The sequence below is a fragment of the Marmota flaviventris genome, chromosome 1 (genome assembly GCF_047511675.1).
Source record: "Marmota flaviventris isolate mMarFla1 chromosome 1, mMarFla1.hap1, whole genome shotgun sequence".
NCBI lineage: Eukaryota > Metazoa > Chordata > Mammalia > Rodentia > Sciuridae > Marmota > Marmota flaviventris.
In genome coordinates this window covers 33623270-33643596 of record NC_092498.1, presented here as the reverse complement: position 1 = coordinate 33643596, position 20327 = coordinate 33623270, and the positions used below count along the sequence as shown (strand labels likewise).

Sequence of the window (20327 nt, the reverse complement as noted above, 5' to 3'; positions counted from 1 at the left end):
GCTCCATATCCCTCTCCATCCTTTTCTCTGGAGGGTAGGTGTCCTAGGAGCATAAATATGTGCAAAATTATGCTTTACCAAATGAGCTGTCTTCTAGAAGTTCTACTATGAAGAATACACAAAGCCTTATAAGACATGAGTGGGGAAAAAAGGTGGAAGTAGACCAAGGGAGAAATGTTAAAAGACACAGGTGAAGGTCAAGGTAAGAAACAGGGATAGTCTGCAAAGACAGAAAGTGGCCTAAGAGAAAGAATCATAAAATGTTTTCTAGGCCCTGAGCATATTTGTAAAGTGCTGTAAGTAGTATTAACTTCTTTCCAAAGGACTCAATTTACACACTTGCCAAGGAATAAAGGCAAGGTGCACCCATTTCACGGGGAAGAAACTGAGGCTCCAGAATCTTAATTTATTCATTCGCTGTCTTATGGAAGTAATAAGACCCAAGTTTAACCCCCAAAGTCCATGTTTCCTTATTTCTGATATGAAAGCATAGCTAAATCTAGGATGAATGAGATGCACGTGACAAAAATTGAAAAACTAAAAGCAGGAACAAATTCATATGCAATTTAAAATTTTCAATTCTATATTCACATTTGAGGTTGTTAACATCTGTTATTTTAGCCAAGTCCAGAATGCCAATGTATGTTGAGAAAATAGAAGAAATCTAAACAATAGATATTTATAGCTAATAGATCACTATATTTTTAAGATAATTTAATACATTAAAAATAAGTTATATATTAAACATAGTTGATATATAATATGTAAATATAAGTTAATATATCTAATATATAATAAAATTTAATATAAGTTAATATATTAAATATAAATTTAAATAAGTTGCTGACTTTTCATAGGTTTTATTTCTAAAGATACAGTATAGCTGTTGTGATATGAAAATATTCTTTGAGTCAAAAAATATTGAAAAATTTGAAAGCACAAGAAAGATGATAATTCACAACTGAAGCCAATCTTCAACAAAAGATTTTAGAGTATTGTTTGAAGCCATATATAGGGTACTTTCTCTTTTATAGAGCCCTTTTTATTTTAAAATTATAGGGAAAATGTAAAGGTTAAATATCTACATGATTCTTGGTCCTTTCAAACATACGTAACTAAGATCCACAGGCAAATACAATTAGTAGCTAAAAATTGGGGGTATATAAAATTTGGTTTGAAAGAATAAGTAAGCCCCAGGTCTAAACTGATACAAAGATGTAAAAATTAATTAGGATGCATATGAACTATTCTAGGTCATGAACTGAAAGACTGGCTTGAAGATATATATATATATATATATATATATATATATATATATATATATATATATTTTTTTTTTTTTTAAGTTAAGCTGGGCATGATAGTGCATGCCTATAATCCCAGCTACTTAGGAAGCTGAGGAAGGAGAATTATAAATTGGAGGCCAGCCTTCACAACTTAATAAAACACTGTCTCAAATTTTTAAAATTATAAAGGTCTAGGGATGTAGTGGTAGAGCATCCCTGAGTTCAATCTCCAGTAGTACAAAAAATTAAAATTAAAAAAATATATATATATATTTTTACAATTGAAAGGGAGGCAATGTTTCAGAATTAAAGAGGTGACCCAGGTATCCCGCAGTGATGCAGAATCTGCCTTCATGGAAGTTCACAAATAGGACAAAAGTACTACTTCTGCCTAGAACCTGAAGAATTAAACAAAATGACCTCTTCAGGCGTCTTCTTGTCTCATAATGTTTTAAGTTTAATTACATTTAATGAGTAATGTGTTATCAGAAAATACAGCAGAAACTAAGAGCTCAGGCTTCAAAGTCAGACAGTCCTCCATCTGAATCACACCTGTAACCAGTAGTCAATCATTTGGAATTGTCTATAAAAATGTTAGAAAGTCCCAGAACATTCTGAGCTTAACATATAATTTTAAGAAAAGAAATGACTTAGTCGTCTATTAAAACACTGACAAACAGGATAGAGTTTCTATTTCTATTTCTATTTCTAGAGGTCACAGGAGTCGCTGACTCCACCATATCTTCATCTGAATTCTCTCTAGGTTGTCCGTCTAGAGTTTGCCCTGAGTGCACTACCCTTAAATTCTTCAGCAGAACTTTTCTTCTGAATAATCCTCACATTGCAGGGCTTCAGATGAGGTCCTGACATTTTACCAAGGCAGGAGGTGGAGCTAAAACTTAGCTGGAATTCAGTAAAAATTCTGTTAATTTGATTTCTGTGGCCCTACATTAGCTAGCTGATCTACATCGCAAACTCTTCTCCTTCTAGTTAATTAAATTTTTAGAATGAGGGAGATTCTAGGTACAGCTTTCTCTGATTTCTCTAAAGTGAAATACATTTCGGCTACCAAACTAAGTACCCTCAGTAACCTAATGAAAAATCTTCTCTCTTCTCTGCTCCCATCACATCCTTTATTTCCCTACTTTATCATTTAGCATGGCTTATTATGTGTTAGTCTCTCCTACTAGATTCCAAACTACTTGAGGGTAGGTTCCATGTCTTAGTTATATCAACATTGTTAGCATTTGGTCCCTGCCAAACCATTAGAGATTATCAATCAATGTTGTTCTGAAAAGAGGTATGAAGTGTGATATTACAAGAATAAATAATGGAACCAAATCCATCTGGGAGTTAGGAGCTATAGTTGCAGTTGGCTATAGTTGCAGTGGGCTATAGTTGCAGTGCTAGAACATACATATATCCCCTCTGTAGAATGGGGATAATAATATATACCTTGTAGGATTGTTGTAACAATTTAATTAACATACCAAAATGCTTTCAACAGTGCGTTTAATTCTTATATGTAGAATAAATATAATTATTAGTCCTCAATAAATATTAGCTTCCATCAAACTGGAAAATGGAGTGACCCTTTCATGGCTACAAGCTAATTTATTCCAAAGCATGTTGAGGCATCTTGAGATCAGACATTCTGCTTCAAAGATGGCCAACCTGACACCATTCACCTTTCTGGAAACTCACCTCAGTCACCCAGAAAGTCACTATCAATTCACTGGTGTACATACAAGAATGAAAGATTATCTGCTACACTTGTTCTCATCCCTGACTCTCACACCCAGATTTCAAACAGACTTGGACTAGGATGAGGCAGCTAGAGCTAGGCATGTAAATGGAAGGTCAAGTTAGAGGTGGAGAGGTCGGTAGTCCAAGGACTCAAGCCTCAAACAAGCTTGAGTTACCTGGAGATTTAAGACAAGCACTATTTGCGTCTGGGTTACCCTTCTGAGTGGCCCAGGACCGGCGTAGCCTCACCTTATGGAACTGCGGAGGGTATATTCGAGCAGCCCCATGATTCAACAGCAGCTGGTAGCAGATCTCCGGCTGGGCAGCTGGTCGCACCGAAGTGACCTTCAGCACGTACTGGATAGCAGCGCAGCCATTGATATCCATGAGATTGGCTTCTGCACCAGCTTCCAGCATCATGTGCATGAGCACATGGTCACAATTCCAGGCTGCCTTGTGGAGGGGGGATTTAAAGTCGTCATCCCGGGCATTGACCTCCGCCTTGTTGTCGAGCAGCATGCGGCAGATGAGGTGGTGCTCCCTGCTGTACTCCTGCTCTTTAAAGCGGAGGGCCCAGTAGGTGGCGATGGCCAATGGCGTCTCCATGTGGGCGTTCACGCTGTCCACGATGGCCCCGTGCTCCACGTAGAAGGCCACCAGCTCAGAGAGGCCGAAGTGGGCAGCCGTGTGCAAGGGGGTCTCCTCATCCTGGTTGTTGGTTTTCATATTCACGTTTGCACCTAAAGGGGGAAATTGAGTCAGACAATTACTTATACTTATTTAGTCATTCTTCCCAGGGTTCATTGAACATGACTTTTCTGGGTGATTCCTTTTAACCCCTGACATCTCCCCTCCTGACCCAGTTCCATTTCTCATCCCCGTGGAAGTCACTCTTTTTAAACAACAGCGCCACCTCCTGGAAAGCCCACAAATGCACCCAGGGGAGGGGAACACAGAACAAAGAAGGCCTTGAAGAAGCTCAGTTCCTAACTCCCAGGTGGATTTGGAAATATCAAATGATTTCTATAACCATAAAGCTTTTATTAACAAAATACCAAACGCCATTAAAATAAAGGTTATATCGCAAACTTTGAAGCTCAGATGGGTGACTTTAAGAATCATCGATTGTTTTGAATTTCTTCTCGTTCAAAGCTGATGAACCTAAAAGTTTGGTGCAGGAAAACTTCAGTGGCATAGAAATTACCCGGCCTTTTCATTGAAATCACAATCTTTGGAATACAATGAAAATACAGAAAATACATTTCTCTCTCTCTGGCCACCAAACTAGCCTAAAGGTCATATTTTGCATTAAAAAGGGTAAAAGCTACTATAATAGAAATACTCCCTGAAAGAAAGGAAATAATTTAGAGACTGTAATATGTTTGATTTATGGTTGAGAAAGGATATTAGAAATACATTTTTTGTGTGTGTGTTTGAAAAGCTCCTGGAAATTATTTAATTCAACCCACTTATTTAACAGACCAGGAAACTGAAATAAATTATATTTTTTGATAAGTAATGTTAAGTACTAAAATGGTCAACTTGAGAAGCTGAAATTTCCCTTCTCCATCTAATTTAATATGGCGAACCAAATGACCCCTAGGGGGCCAAGTCTATAATCAATTCTAGAAATTTTTATAGCTACTTCAAGTGTAAGTCTGAAGAGATGTTATTATTGTTATTATTATTATTATTATCATTATTATTTCAATAACTAATATTTATTTTGCATTTAACCATGTGCAACCTTCTGAGCTAAATTCTTTTCATTTACTGCCTCATTGAATCTTCCCAGCAACTCTTCACAGTATGTGCATTTTTAATCCTAATTTTACAGATGAAGAAATTTGCACTTAACAATTTGCCAAAAGTACAACAAACTAGTAAGTAGCAGAATCATGATTTGGGAACATACAAGCTGGCTTCAAATTCCCTTATTACTATGCTATTCTACCTCACTACTATTTTTCTGCAGAAAATTTTTCTGTACATTACTTTTGTTTGATATTTGAAAAACAGAGCATAGTAGAAAAATAATGTTGTATTTTTTAAAATTCAAAAAATCTGTTCTCTATGGATTGTTCATTTATGCCCTTATTTATGGCATATGAAACATACTTGAGAAAAGCAATACTTCCACTACCAAGCTTAGTATGCTACACAAAATCAAACCTCCAGTGAGGTTTGCAAGAGCACATTGCTCTCTGCAAACTCTGAGACTGTGTACTTCTAAATTGCAGAAATTCGAGCTGCAACCAAGCTGATCTTCCACCGAGCCCCTGTATTCATCAGTATTCTGCCCTGGAAAAGTTCTGGGTGAGGTCTTCTTTCAGGTCAGGTCTTTGCTCAGGAGTGAAATGGAATGAATAAGCATGTTTTCCCAGCAGCCATGTGCAGGGTCACATCAGTCGCTGGAGACTTTCCAGTAAGGGAGAGAAGCAGAGGGTCAGGATGAAATTTTTACAGGCCAACGTGGAACAACTACATCCTTTATTTTTTAATGGACTTGGACGTTTACAATTGATCCTTGACCCCTTGGTACAACTAGATATGCAGCTTGGCTGTCTTTTCTGATTAGGAGCTCCTTATTTTTATACTTGAATTGTGTCTTTGAGAATAACTATTCCAGGGAATATTTAAAATTGGATGGTTTGACTACTTTTTGACTTTAGGTTTTGGGGATTTATTCAAGAAAACAGATCAGAAATATAATTTTTGGTGGACTTATACAAATATTTTTTTAATGTGAGAGTACAATGCATTAGTTTCCCAGAGCTGCCATAATAAAATATCACATGCTGGATAACTTAAAACAACAGAAATTTATTCTCCCATAGCTCTGGGGACTAAGAGTCTGAAATTAAGGTGTCAGCAGGGTTGGTTCCGTCTGAAGGCTTGTGGGGGAGATCTCTCTCAGCCTCTCTCCTAGCTTCTGGTGATGGCTGGTAATCCTTGATGACCCTTCGCTTGCAGATGTCTCTGTTTCCATCCTCAAAGGGCATTTTCTTTGTGTCTGCTTTTCATATGACCATTCTCTTATAAGGACAGCAATCCTATTGCACTAGGGACCCACCCTGCTCTAGTATGACCTCATCTTAATTTAAGTAATGCCATCTGCAACAACCCTCTTTCAAATTCACATGTTGAATTATTGAAGATTGAGGCCTAAACCTATTTCTTTTTTTTTTTTTTGCAGGGGTACGGGACATAATCCAACCTATAAAATGTAACTTGCATTATAGAGTATTTAAAATGCACATTTTAATTATCTTACATATATATTCATATATAATTATAACGTTACCATACATATAATTATATCCCAAGTCAAGAAATCAAACGCTTCTTTAAAAAATTTTTTTTTAGTTTTAGTTGGATACAATACCTTTATTTTATTTATTTGTTTTTATGTGGTGCTGAGGATCGAACCCAGTGCTTTGCACGTGCTAGGTGAGTGCTCTACCATGAAGCTATAACCCCAGCCCAGAAATCAAATACTTCTAGACCCAGAAAAGCCTTCTACTTCACTACTCTCTCCAAACACAGCTCCATTTTGCCAAAGGCAACCATTATCAGAGAATCAGGTGTATTCAGTTAATCAGATCTCTGCATTTCTTTTAGTTTTTCCACTTTTGTATATAAATCTAAACTAGTAGGTACTTTTGCACTTAGGATAGATGAAATCATGAACACATATTCATTTATGATTTGTTTCTTTCACTCAACATTATGCTGGGGAAAACAATCTATACCATCATGTTTAACACTCATTTATTCATTTTATTGTGTTCTATCTTTTAGAATAAGTAACTCATGATTTATGCATCCTACTGGTAATGGATATTTCCAGTTAAGTCATTCCAACCACAGTGTCAATCCTGTATTCCAGTGCTCATATACAAAAAAAAAAAAAAAAAAAAAAAATCTCTGGTTTCTATACCTATAAGTGGAATACCTATAAGTGGAATGGCTGGGGCATTGAGTATGTGTATCTTTAACTTCATTAGATAGCATCAAACAGGTGGTTGTGCCAGTTTGTGCTCTAATGAGTATGTGTGAGGGCTCTTTCTGTGCCACATCCTCCTCAGCAGTAGTATTTTCAGTCTACTTAAATTTGGTCAATCTGTTGGATACTACATGATATCTCATTGTGTTTGAATGTTTTCTCTAATTATCAATTAAGTTAAACACTTTAATATTTGCATTACTTTTTATGTGCTATTATTAGTATTCCTAATACTAATATGGTAGTATGTGTTGCCATATTATCACTTTAAACATTTTTAAATAACAACATAATATTCCAGCAAGTAAGTGTACAACCTACTATTGGACATAGAATATATTTCCAAAATTTTGATCTTATAAGTTAGAACATCTGAAATAGGTTGAGGATCTTTATGAATGATTACCCAAAGTTACATTCATCTTTCCCATTGATGCATAAAAGTAGCTATTTCCCTCAACAGTATGTTATTATAAATTTTTTTTAAAAAAATTTGATAGTTAGGAAGAAGAAATGGTGTCATTTTTAAAATCCGAATTCACATTTGATTAGTAGAGTTGAACATTTTCTTTGTAATTATTAAATAGTGGTGTTTCTTCTTTAGTCCATGGTCCAAATATTAATCTACTTATATATTGAATCTTTTATGCTTCATTTGCATTTTATGAACTCCTCACTAAATTAAAATGTAAGCTGATGCTATCATAATGCTGTATATTTGAACCATTTTATTCAGATTTTTCCTAAATACAGTGGCAATAACTTTAGATAAGCCAACTTTTCCTTGTTTTTCTCCTCTTTATATTAGAATGTCCTACTTCTCTCAGAGGTTGTATAACTATCCAGATTTATAATATAGTACTTTATAGATTTTTTTAACCCATAAAATATTTAACACTTGATTCATCTGGGTCTTATTTTGATGTACACATCAATTTAGAAAGATTTGATTTTCTTATACTATGGAATCCTTCCATGCATAAATACGGTCTATTTCTTTAAGAGGGTTTCTTTACATTCCTGTAAATTTACATGCCCTAAAAGAGTTTGTGAGTATTTTCATCCTAGGTGAGCAGGATAAATGATTGGGGATAAAGTAACTTTTCATGAGAGGATGCCCTCCATGAACTTTATAACTCATGCAAGGCACTCTGGAATGCCAACCAAGGAGACAGATAAAAATTTAAATTTTCTATGCATGATAAAGAACAAGGACCTTGCAAATTTCACCTGTGGGTAACAGACACCAAGGTTTGTGTGCACTGAGAATGGGATAGGGCCCCAGGCCCAAGGGAAAGGTAGTTGTGGGGAAATGTCCTGAAGGCAGGATTGAGGAGGGATTTTAACACGGTGCCATTAATATTAATTTTTCCTCTTCTGCCATTGTCTTCTTTTGGTATCTTCAAGAGATAACAGTGATTTCATCAGTCCTAGTGAGGAGACCTCGGGTTAGCTGGCCATCCACCATCAGTCGTCACTGTGGCTCCCTCTGCTGGCCTTTCCTGCTCCCTACAGGCCAAGCATCCACTCCCTCCAAGTTCTGTCACTTCCCAGAGAATCAGGGGAATGGGAACAGGTCTCTGTCACTGCAGAAACTCTCACCCCTCTGTCTTCCCAAACGTGGGGAATCCCTTTCCCCTTTCCATATCCCTACACCATCCCCTCTCTTGTCTCCATGTCCAGATGGTCATGATTTCTTGAAGATCTCCTGTGGGGGAAAATGGGGCTGAGTTGGAGGACCAGGAGGATCAGTGCTTCCCAACCCTTCAGGACAAGCCTTTCCTTCCCTATTCTTCAGTAACCTCCATAGGTAATATCACCTACCTTCACACAAGGCTTTGAAAAATAAATACAATGTCTTTGCTAACATTGATTAGAAGCAAAATTGTGATTGTTATAAATAATATAAATTACAAAGAGGTAGTGTAAAATTTAACTTACTAATGTTTGGGGAAGACCACCCTAGATGACATAATGAAATAGTGCCTTCATTGAACCCTTATTTAGAATCTGAACCGCTACATATTTGCACTGATACAGGTGTTTTGTATTGTAACTGAAACATCTTGAGCATCACAACCATAATGAATGATATTCTCAAATGAGGAAAAAAATTCTTAGACAGTTCTGAATAAATCAAACCCAATATTACCTTGATTTTTTTTACTATAGTTACTTTCCTAGAAATGTCCATGTTTATCTAAAAATCAAAAGTATTTTATGATTACATGTAGAGTTGGGTTAACTCTATTGTATTACTACGTCTTAATATCTATTATTGCAATAGCACCAAATTAAGATTTTTATAAAGTATGAATTATCCCAACATACAGAAAATATTATAACATTTAGATATCATAACTCTATTTAATAGATATTCATTTTTGCCATATTTACTTTAGCTTTCTTTTCTTTTTTTTCCCTGAAATAGAACTTAACAGGAAAGCCTGAAACACTTCCTTTTTCTCTCCTCCCTTTCTTTTTCCACAGAGATAACTATTATTCTAAAGTTAATGTTTGTTAAACAATGTTGACTACTGCCTTTGATTTGTAGTCAGTAAACTATATTACTTCAATTTATTTCTATGTGCTTATCTAGTTCCTTTGTTTTAAATGACTGCCAAACCCAGAAAGTGGCCAAGCTAGATCCCTAGAAGGAAGAAGTTTCCTAATCTTCTTTTCTTTCTTTCTTTCTTTTTTTTTAGTTTTATTGATTTCATTTTTTTAAATACACAACAGCAGAATGCATTACAATTCTTATTACACATATACAGCACAATTTTTCGTATCTCTGTATATAAAGTATGTTTACGCCAATTCATGCCTTTATACATGTACTTTGTTTTTTTTTGTATTATAATTCTTATTACACATATATTCCACAATTTTTCATACCTCTATTTATATATAAAGTATGCTGCCACCCAATTCAAGTCTTCATACATGTACTTTGGATAATGATGTCCATCACATTCCACTGCCCCCTGCCCCCTCCCTTTCCCTCCCACCCCTCTGCCCTATCTAGAATTCATCTATTCATCCCATGTTCCTCCTCCCTGCCCCACTATGAGTCAGCCTCCTTATATCAGAGAAAACATTCGGCATTTGTTTTGGGGGTATTGGCTGACTTCACTTAGCATTATCTTCTCCAACGCCACCCCTTTACCTGCCAATGCCATGCCTACTCTTCTTTCCTTTACCCCTTTCCATTGCACCAGCTCTGCAGCAGTTGGAAACCAGCCTTAGTAATGAGATGCAGTAAGAAAAAGTAGAAGTGCCAGGTGAGGAAGAGATTAGTGTCCTTCTCCCTCTGAATGCTTCCAATCTGAAGCAGAAAAGCAAAAGGAAGAGGGAGAGGTGCCTCAATTTTAAATCAAGTTTAAATTTATTCAGCTTTGGTTGTCTGACTTTTGAATTGGGACTGAGTTTTGAGACTAAAAGTGACTGTCAAACTTTCTCTCTCTCTCTCTCTCTCTCTCTCTCTCTCTCTCTCTCTCTCTCTCTCTCTCTCTCGCCTAAGAATTACCTGAGAGCATATGAACCTGCCTGTTTTCATCCCACATGGGGGAAAAGCTAGACCCTCTGAAATAATTATTAATTTAAAGAGAATTGTTTTATGACTGCACCTCATATCTCATGCATCATCCAATTATAGTTTTATGTGTCCAGTTGATTTTTTAGGTAGGATTACTTCAGGTATGTTTCTAAGAAGTCAAGTACCTAACAATATTTTCCTAATGGGGTCGTACATTGAAAATGCCATTTGAAGAATATGCAATTTTTGAGTAACAGCATTTTCTCCACAAAATTCTGTATGTTTGTTCCACTCTTTTTAAATACCAAACACTGTTGAGAAATGGAAGCTCACCAAGTTTTGTTCCTTTACAAGTAGTCTTCTATTTATTCACTCGATTGCATAATTGTACTATTTTATTGTTGAAATTGGATATTTTATTAAACATGTTTAGACTTCTTTATCAATTTTGTCAAAAACCAAACCTAACCATTTAATCTCCAAATGGGTGCATATTTTTAAAATAAGAATTTTTTCTTCTATTATTATGAAATATAGGTCATATTTTTAAAGGAAACATTTCTTTCTGTATTAAAAATTAACCCCTCTTTTTTTGGGGGGCTTAAAATGTTCACTACCCATCAATTATTAAATTATAGTCATTGATAAGAAATTCCTTCTCACAATTTTTTTTTAACTTTGGATCTCAAGTGCATGAATGAACATAAGACTAAATAAGCTCATGGCTTTCTTTTCAACATCCTCTAGAAAAATTGCACTTTTCCTAGAAAAGGTGGTAAGACAGGGTAAAAAATTCTTCAGTCTTATTGTTCATAGCGGCCTGCAACATGTGTAAAGGCACAGAGAAAATGTTAATGTGGGCTGACAGCAAGGACTGGAGGAGAAATTTAGTTCAATTTACTAACTTCAAGCGGAGGCTTAGAATCCTCATTAGCTCTGTTTGATCTGAGATGTTTCATCCTGGTGCTGCACACCTGTTCTCATCAACTTGAGCTACATCTGCCTCCATTCAAAGGACTCGTTCAAGTTTTGGTGCAGGTAAAAGAGATCATGTTTGCTCCATGTTCCTTTATGAAAAAATTAATAAAGTCTGCTATTTTTTTGAACCTTCACTATGAGTCTTACATACATTGTCTCATTATTAAAGGTAAGCTTTCTTTTGAAACATCTGTTATTCAAAGGTTAGATCTCTTTTTTCCTATTCAGAGCTGTTTATTTTCTGAGTGTTCTGGAATTGTTTCTCAGGTCTGCTTCTTTGTCAAGGATGCAATTTTGTACAGTGTCAAGTTTGTTATTAACTGTCACCAAAGCATATTTTCAGTTGGCTGCTTTGTTCTTGTTTCAATTTTGCCCTTTCAGGTTACAATCTAAAGCAAATACATTTTCTTGTATCTTCCATAGTCTTGTCTTAAATGAAATCTTGAATGAAATACCCTTTTCCTTAAGGTCCCATTTCTCTAATACTCCCATTGTCTTTACTCTGAAGTTAAGAACTACTTTCTTCTAGATCAGCAAGAACCATTACTTCCTTGCCCTATATACCTCATCCTTTAAGGTTTATGCCACCCAGGGAAGTTATTCCTCATCCTTTTTTATCAATAATCTCACAACTCTCAGTGACTCTACCGTTTTCACAGGCAACATAGGTATCTAGCTCAGTCTTTCTCTAATCTTTGTGCAAAGCCTTTTAGACACCCCATCTAACATACTTGCATTCCCCATTCCTAAAACTTTCAGGGCGAATTGCATTACCACTCCCCAAAAATCTCACTGGATCTTCCTGCAGTAGATTCCTGTTAGAGGTTTACATATCTGCACTCTGTTAGACTTAGTATGAGTTACTGGTCCCAGTTGTGTCTCTGTCTTACCCTTCGCTACTCATTAAACTCTTCCTTGATTGCCAATATATTCTAATTTTTCCATAGACTAGGATTTAGTCAGGATAAACTAAATAGATATTGTAACAACACTCAAATCTCAGAGCCTTAGAGCAATGATTTATTTCTCACTTTCACAAAGGATGGATCAAATGTCTTCTATTTGATCTCTAAGGAATCTAAGCTGCCTTGGTTGGTCTTGTGGTTTTGCCACCTCTACCTGAGTGTCCTTAACCAGAGAGAAAAATTGACTGTGAATCCAACATGAAGCAGGGGCTGTGGTGCATGCCTGTAATCCCATCAGTTTGGGAGGTTGAGGCAGGAGGATCACGAGTTCAAAACCAGCCTCAGCAACTTAGTGAAGCCCTAAACAACTCAGCCAGACCCTGTCTTTAAGTAAAATATAAAAAAGTACTGGGGGATATGGCTCAATGGCTAAGGCCCCTGAGTTCAATTCCTGGTACCAAACCAAACCAAAAAAAAAAAAAACTCCCATATCTCCCATATGAACTTTTCATCCCAAAAGACTGAAAGTGACTCTTATTTTTCCTTTTCACTTGTCATTAGTTATAAGAGTCATACACCTGCTAAACCATAAAGGAACTAGAAAGTGTGATCTCCAGCGAGCCTGAGTAGATGAGAACCACAGAATAGTGACCTCTACTTTTTCTACCACCACTGAATGGAGTTTCTGCAGGTGGCAATAAAATGAACAAATAATGCTTACCTTAACTGCCTTCCTTTTATTTTAAGAGAAAAGAGGTCTCTCCTTTAATTGAAGGCCAATATCTCCGTCTTTGCAATTGATCATATTCCCAGCAACAAAATGTTGCCCCACGAATAATTTCTCTGTTCTATATAGTCAACATCTCCTTTTGCATCACTCTGCCTTCATTGTATAAGCACAGTTACCCTTGTCCCCACCTTTCCTTCCCTTTGAGCTACCCTACAATTTCTTTTGATCTATTTTTGGGCAAATATCTTGAAAGTATGTACTCTGTTTTTTGTACCTGCTTTCTCACCACCCGGACACCCCTCAGTCCACCAGAATCTGCTGGGACGACTCTGACAAAGGCCACCAGGGGCCTCCAATGAATCATTCCCACCTGCATTCTTCAATCTTTGTCTACTGCACTTCCCTGCTATATCTAGTGGTGCTGATGATGCACTCCTTGAAATTCTATGCTCTTCAACTTCCTCTCTGACTATTCCTTAATGATTTTTCCAGGATTCGTCTTCTTCTCTCACCCCTTACATTGTTGGGTTTCACCCTGAATGTCGTTATTTGCTCCTGCTCTTCTTCCTATACATAACTTCCTCGAGCAATCATAACTACTCTTTTCATGTTACCTATGAATAGAATACTCTTGAAATTATAGGAACAACTATATATCTGATAGATTTTTTTAAAAAACAGAATACAATAGTAAAATGGTAACCCAATTTAAAAATGAGCAAAGTTATAGGCAAAATGGTGCATGCATATGATCCCAGATACTTGGGAGGCTGAGGCAAAAGGATGACAAGTTCAAGGCCAGCCTTAGCAACCTACCTGGACTCTTGTCTCAAAATTTAAAAAATGACTGGGGTAGCACAGTAGTAAAGTGCACTTGAGACCAATCCCTAATACTAAAAAAAAAAAAAAAAAAAAAAAGGACCTTTCTGTAGAGAAAATATGCAAATCATGCAAAGGTGCATAATGCCATTAGCTACCATAGAAATGCAAATAAACTACTTCAAGCCCACTAGAATAGAGAATAGATGTGGTAAAATACATACATATGTATAAACAAGTATTAGCAAAGGCATGCAAATATCGGAATCCTTACACACTACTGGTAGAAATGTAAAATGTTGCAGACATTTTGGAAAACATCATGGAATTCCCCCCAAAATTCCCCCTAAACACTGTGCTATGGTACAACCCAGCAATTCCAGTTTTGCTAATATTGCTAAGCATATATTTTAGGAAAGTAAAAACATACATCTACACAAAAAAATTATCTATAAATATTCATAGCAGCATTATTCCTAATAGCCCCAAAGTGGAAACAATTCAAATGTCCATCAACTAGTGAATGGATGAATAAAATGTGGGATAGTCATACAATGGAATATTATTCTTTAATCTAAAGCAATGAAATGCTAGTACATTGTTTTATTTCATTGTTTTAACTAGCACTGAAAACATTCTGCTAAATGAAGGTAGCTCAACATAGAGAACCACTTATTACGAGATTCTATTTTTATGAAAAATCCTGGGTAGACAGGTACATAGAAACAAAAAGTGGGCTAGCAACTGCCTAGAAGCAGGGGCCTTGGGAAGATGAAGGGTGGTGGCTGAAGGGTACAGCACAGGTTTCTTGTTGGGTGATGGAATGTTCTAAAATTGATCCAGGTGGTGTTTGCATAATGAGTATTTATTGAGCCCCTGCTGTGTTCGATCCCTTGATCTAGGCCCTGGGAATAATATAGCCACTAAAGAAAACAGTGTCACCAACATCATGAAGTTGACTTGTTAGTGAAGAAGATGGACAAAAAGTTTACTAATACCTCATACAACAAAGAGAGAATAAAGCTGGATAAGAAATGAAGAAGGACAAGGGAATAAGATGTTTTTCACATGAAGGCTCTCTAAGGTGTGACGTTTGGGTGGTGAGGAAGGAAACCATTTGAGGTTCATGGGGAGAGGCCTTCCTGGCAAAGCAAGCCGCAGGAGTGTAGTTTCCAAGGTAGGAACAAATTTGACGGGTTCAGAAAACACAAAGAAGACAAGCACCAAAAGAGATGAGTGACAGCGGTAGCCGCAGGGAATAACATCAGGACGTCAGTGAGGAACCCAACAGTCCAAATGCAAAGGGGACACACAGGGAGGCAAAATGAGTTACCAATGCACCTCCCCTCACTCTGGCTAGCTGTAAAAGCAGGTAAATTATATCAGGTCCATCATCGTAGCTCAGGAAGAAAGAGTCTGACTTGGAGTCAGATGGCCAGAGTGTAGGTGGGGTGAAGGGGTCAGACTGGATCAATTTTAACAGCACCAACAGGTCTGGCTATTGTGAGGTGTGAGGAAAGGGTAAGGAAACAGAAACACCCTCTAGGCCTTTGCTTGAACAACTGGAAGAACTGAATTGTGATTTCTTGAGATGGGACAGGTGGTGAGCACAGAGGGCCCGGTGGGAGCACAGTTTCATTCTGGACAGGGTAAGCTTGAGATGATTATGGAACGTCCAGGGTAGAAAGATTACAGAGAGAAAGAGAGGCATCTGGAGGTTGGGGTAGAGGATCAGGTTGGAGAGAGAAACCTGGTTGAATACCTTATGATGTCATTTGAAGCCAGGCTTGAGTTTATATGGGAAAACTAGTGGGGGGCACACCAACACTTAAACACAAAAGAGAGGAAACCCCAGCAAACAAGGCTGGAGAAAGGCCCGTGAATGGGCTAGAAAGTCAGCGTGGCTAGTTAAACAGAACTCCTGGACACTAATCTGTTCTCAAAACCAAGTTTTTTTCTTTAACAGCTATCTGTATTAAAAAAAAAAAAACTATATTGAAAACAGGAAGCAAATATCAGAGACTACTTTCCCTCTGTCTCCTGAAGCAAATCTTTTTCATATCAAAGCTTATCTGCCAACTCCTCAGAATATTGCCTCCCATCCCTTGGGAGGCAGATATTTTTTTTTTCATCGAGCCCATGTTTATTTATCATTTTGTTTATTTTAAACTTACTCAACCTTAAAGAAAAGATATCTTTCTAGATGTGCTATTGGAGAACAATCATGGTTCAGGCACTGAGCTCAGTCACCTTATATTTATTTCATTTTTTATCTTTTTAATTCCAAAAAAACACTGATTAAAATTTAGCAAAACGACCAGAGATAAGACTGAATAACTCAGGCATTGGAAAATGTACCATTATTATGTTATTTTGCACTAATCTTGTTGGGCTCATGAAGTCAGACCCTATCTTAGGGTTGGGATGAGTATTGTCACTGTAGGAAATGAATGCTATTACTGTCATTCAGCGGAAGAAGAGGTTAATCCTGAGGAAGTTTTTTTAAAAAAGTAAAAGACTATGAACTTAGAGAAAGTGAATAAGGACTTCTTCCTCTACCCAGGGACAAAATTCTGCCTGTTTGTGTGTGAGATCAAGAGGAGGCCAGGACCAGTTCGGAGGGTGAAGAAGAATGACCCTGGATCCATGGAAGCAGGACAGGAGTGAGATGGGGGATGATGTGGCAGGAAGAAGACAGATACAACGGAGGCACGAAGTCAGCAGAAAACAATTACATAAGCAGAAATTAGGTAAGCAGCAATGGGCTTAGTAGCAACGACAGCAGCAAAAGACACATGATAAAGCCCATCTCTGGTGTAGACAATATCCTTGACTATGAGTAAAGTCCTTTAGTCCAGAGAGAACACCTAGGTTCTTTCTACCACCAGTAGCTTCCAGAAAGAACAATGGCCTGAATAGAGTTTAAGTCTTTGCTGGGATTCCTAGCAGAGAAAGAGAACCTTGGAGAAAGACTTCACTTTAATGCAGAATGTAGCCAATTGCAGCAGTTAGACCCAGGATCTCTGTGTGTGATATTGTCTGTGTCCCAGGCTGGTGAAACCAGAGGTGTACTACATAGTCTAGGACCCTTAGAGGAGAATAGAAGAAGGAAACTATTTCCCCAGCTTTCTTTGTATCCCTGCTTTGTATCTCTGCCTGTTATCTCCTGGGGTCTTGTAGAGGCCATGTCCACTTCAAATTTTAGATGGAATTAAGCAGAGGTCTTCACAATTTTTGCCTGTTTCTTATAGAAAGGCAATTTTTACAATAATTTCCCTCTGAGTTGTCAAGGTAATGTTCCCTCTCAGCTGGGACAGAATATTTCCCATAAACTTCAAGTTGGACTTCTTTTTTACCATCTTCAAAATTGAGACATCTGGATGAAAGGTAGAGACCCAGAATCTTCTCTTAATTCCTGACATGATGCATGCTGTGAGGTGAACTGTCAATGAACACAGACTAAAAAGAAGTGAAGGTAGGGGAGTTCGTGCTCTCGATGCCAGACACTTCTGAACACGCAAGTCAACCTCCTTCTCCAACTCTTGGGGAGCCATCTATCTATGTTGTTTAAGAAAATACTGTGTATGACATCTCCTCAAAAACGTACATACCGTTGGTGATAAAAATTAGTAAAATTAGTAGATAACTTATTAATCTTTGACTTTTTGTTTGTTTAGTTTATATAGCTTTGCTATATAAACTATATAGCAAAGGGTGTTGTGGTTAGATTTTCATATTTTTGCTTTTGCTATACTGGGGATTGAACCCAGAAGTGCTCTATCTACATCCCAGCCCTTTATTTTTTGAGATAGGGTCTTGCTAAGTTGCTGAAGTTGGCCTGGAACTTGTAATTCTCCTGCCTCAGCCTCTGGAGTTGCTGGGATTACAGGCACGCAGCACTGCACCTGGCTAGTTTTTATGTATTTTTAAACATTATATATATATATATATATGACAGTAGAGTATATTTTGACATATTATACATACATTGAGTAAAACTTATTTTAATTAGGATCCCATTCATGTGGTTGTACATATCTGCACATATGCAGAGTTGTACATAGGTGGAATTTCACTGGTGGTATATTTATATATGAACATAGAAAAGTAACATCTGATTCATTCTACCATCTTTCCTCTTTATGCATTGTTAATAGATAATTTAACACTAAGGAGAGAGAAGTGGACTAGCCCAGAAGAACCCTGTTGCCCTGTTGTGGCAAAGTTAGAATATTGGTGAAAAAGTAATTCAACAAATCAACCAAAAGCCCTGACTGAAAAGGGAAAGAAATGATGCTAAGGGATGGGAAACCTGGATAAGAAGAGGTGAGAGGAACTGGAGTCATCGTGTCATTGAAGAACAGGTGAGGGGTGACTGAGAGAAAAGGGCAACAAGAGAAAATAATGGGACAACATAAAGGGCCCGGGTGTGATCATGGGAGTGGAGAACTGGAGCACCATGAGGTGGTTCCATGGAGTGGTGCTGGTCAAGGAGCTGGGAGACTGGGTTGGAGATCTATGTCAGAAACGAAATCAGTCCTGAAGATGGCAGAACTGGGGAAATGGACTAAAACTGAAAGACAGATGACCAAGTCCTCAGGAAATTACCAGCTCTGTAGTAGATGCTGATGCTTAGACTACATAGATGGCCACTGTATTGGCCTCCTCTTACTGCTGTGACCGACTACCACAAACTGAATGGCCTAAAACAGCACAAGTTCATTTATCTTATAGATCTGTAGGTCAGAAATCTGACACAGGTGTCAGTGGACGTGATGGTTAATTTCATGTGTCATCTTGGCTGGGCCATGGTGGCCCAGATATATTTGATCAAACATTTTTCTGAAGGTGTCTGTTGGATGAGATTCACATTTGAATCGGTGGACTTTGAGTGAAAAGAGATTACTTTTATAATCCAGGGGGTCCTCACCCAATCCATTGGAGGCCTTGATAGAGCAAAAGCCCATCTAACACAAGCCAGAAGGAATTCTGCTAGCAGACTGCAGCTTCTTCCTGGATCTCCTGCCCACCTGCCTGCCTGCCCTCAGCTATACATCGGAAGACCGATGTACACAGAGCTCTGTGCAGTTCTTGGAGCACAAATATGAGCTTCCCTTCTAATCCCCAATCTCATTCCTCTAAGCCAACATTTCCCAAAGTCTGCTCTGTAGCATACTGGTAATAGGAGATGCATGCAAATTAAAAGGTCTGTGGCTAAATTAATGTGTAGATTCTGTATAACTTTTGTCTATTTACAACTCACATTACCATATAAAAGATTCTGAGGAAGCCCTATGGTGAGGAAATCTAACTTAACATGAATTTCCCAAAACTTATTTTAACCAAAGGAATCTTTCCTTTTTTGAGGGGGCAGAGGGGAGTCATACATCATCCCTGAGCCCTTGCTGGAGTTTCCTAGAATGAAATTGAGTTATTAACAATGTCCTTAATTGGTAGATGAGGGCTGAGATTTCAAGGAGTTATATCTTGCCATCCTTTACATAAGAGCTAAAGGAGTGCGGGTTCACTGACTGACATGTTAAACACACCAGGGAGACAAAGATTCCCTAGGTAGGGCAAAAGAAAAGTCTCAGGACAGTTCCAAGACTAATTAGATACCTCTAGCCCAGTACTCTCCCTAGCAAAGGGGAGGCAGCACCACCTGGTGGACAAAACAGGTACTCAGCATTGTGATCAATCTACAGTCAAAATCTGGTTTTACCATTACAGCCATTTGTCTAAAGCTGGGAGTTTAAATCCGCACATGAGGATAATAGAACGACTCTCACGTGATAGTTGTGATGATTGATGATAACGTGGATAAATTTCCAGGTGTGCAATAGAAATGGCATCTGGTAGTTGCTGCTATTATTAAGTCCAAGCCCACCTTGCTTCAGGGTCTCACCCAGGTTAATTCAGCGTTGCTTGCAGGAAGTGAATTTGTTTCCTGTCTGTACCATCTAGTTCTTTGGTTGGTGTGGCCCTCTTCTCTGAAGAATGTTTCTGAGAGTTTCAAGATGTCTAAGGCCACAAGTAAACAACCACAAAGAACACTGAGCTCCAGGGATTTGCTTTAGGTGGGCCCCCTTATAGGGGACCCCCCCCCCCAGCAGCATCCACCCCTTGGTGGCTCTTCACAGGGGTTGGCTAATACCTCTTCTGATTGCTAGGGAGATGTTTTGTCTCAGAAAAGACAGGGTCCACTCGTTCTGTTCCCATTGGCTTTCTAATTAGTAGAGACCTTTAGGAAACTGGCTTATGTTTAACCTCCAATTCTGCTGGCATATGCTTGATTTTCTTAACCGCCAATTCTGATGTTTTT

General features: G+C 37.8%; 1 protein-coding gene across 1 annotated transcript in view; it reads right to left on the bottom strand.

The window, feature by feature from the left end:
* Positions 1-20327, bottom strand: part of Asb4 (ankyrin repeat and SOCS box containing 4) — a 57793-nt gene that overhangs the window by 15491 nt on the left and 21975 nt on the right. The window contains exon 3 of the mRNA XM_027952827.2: positions 3282-3772. Within this exon, the coding sequence (XP_027808628.1) occupies positions 3282-3772 (491 nt within the window). The remainder of the gene's footprint in view (positions 1-3281; positions 3773-20327) is intronic.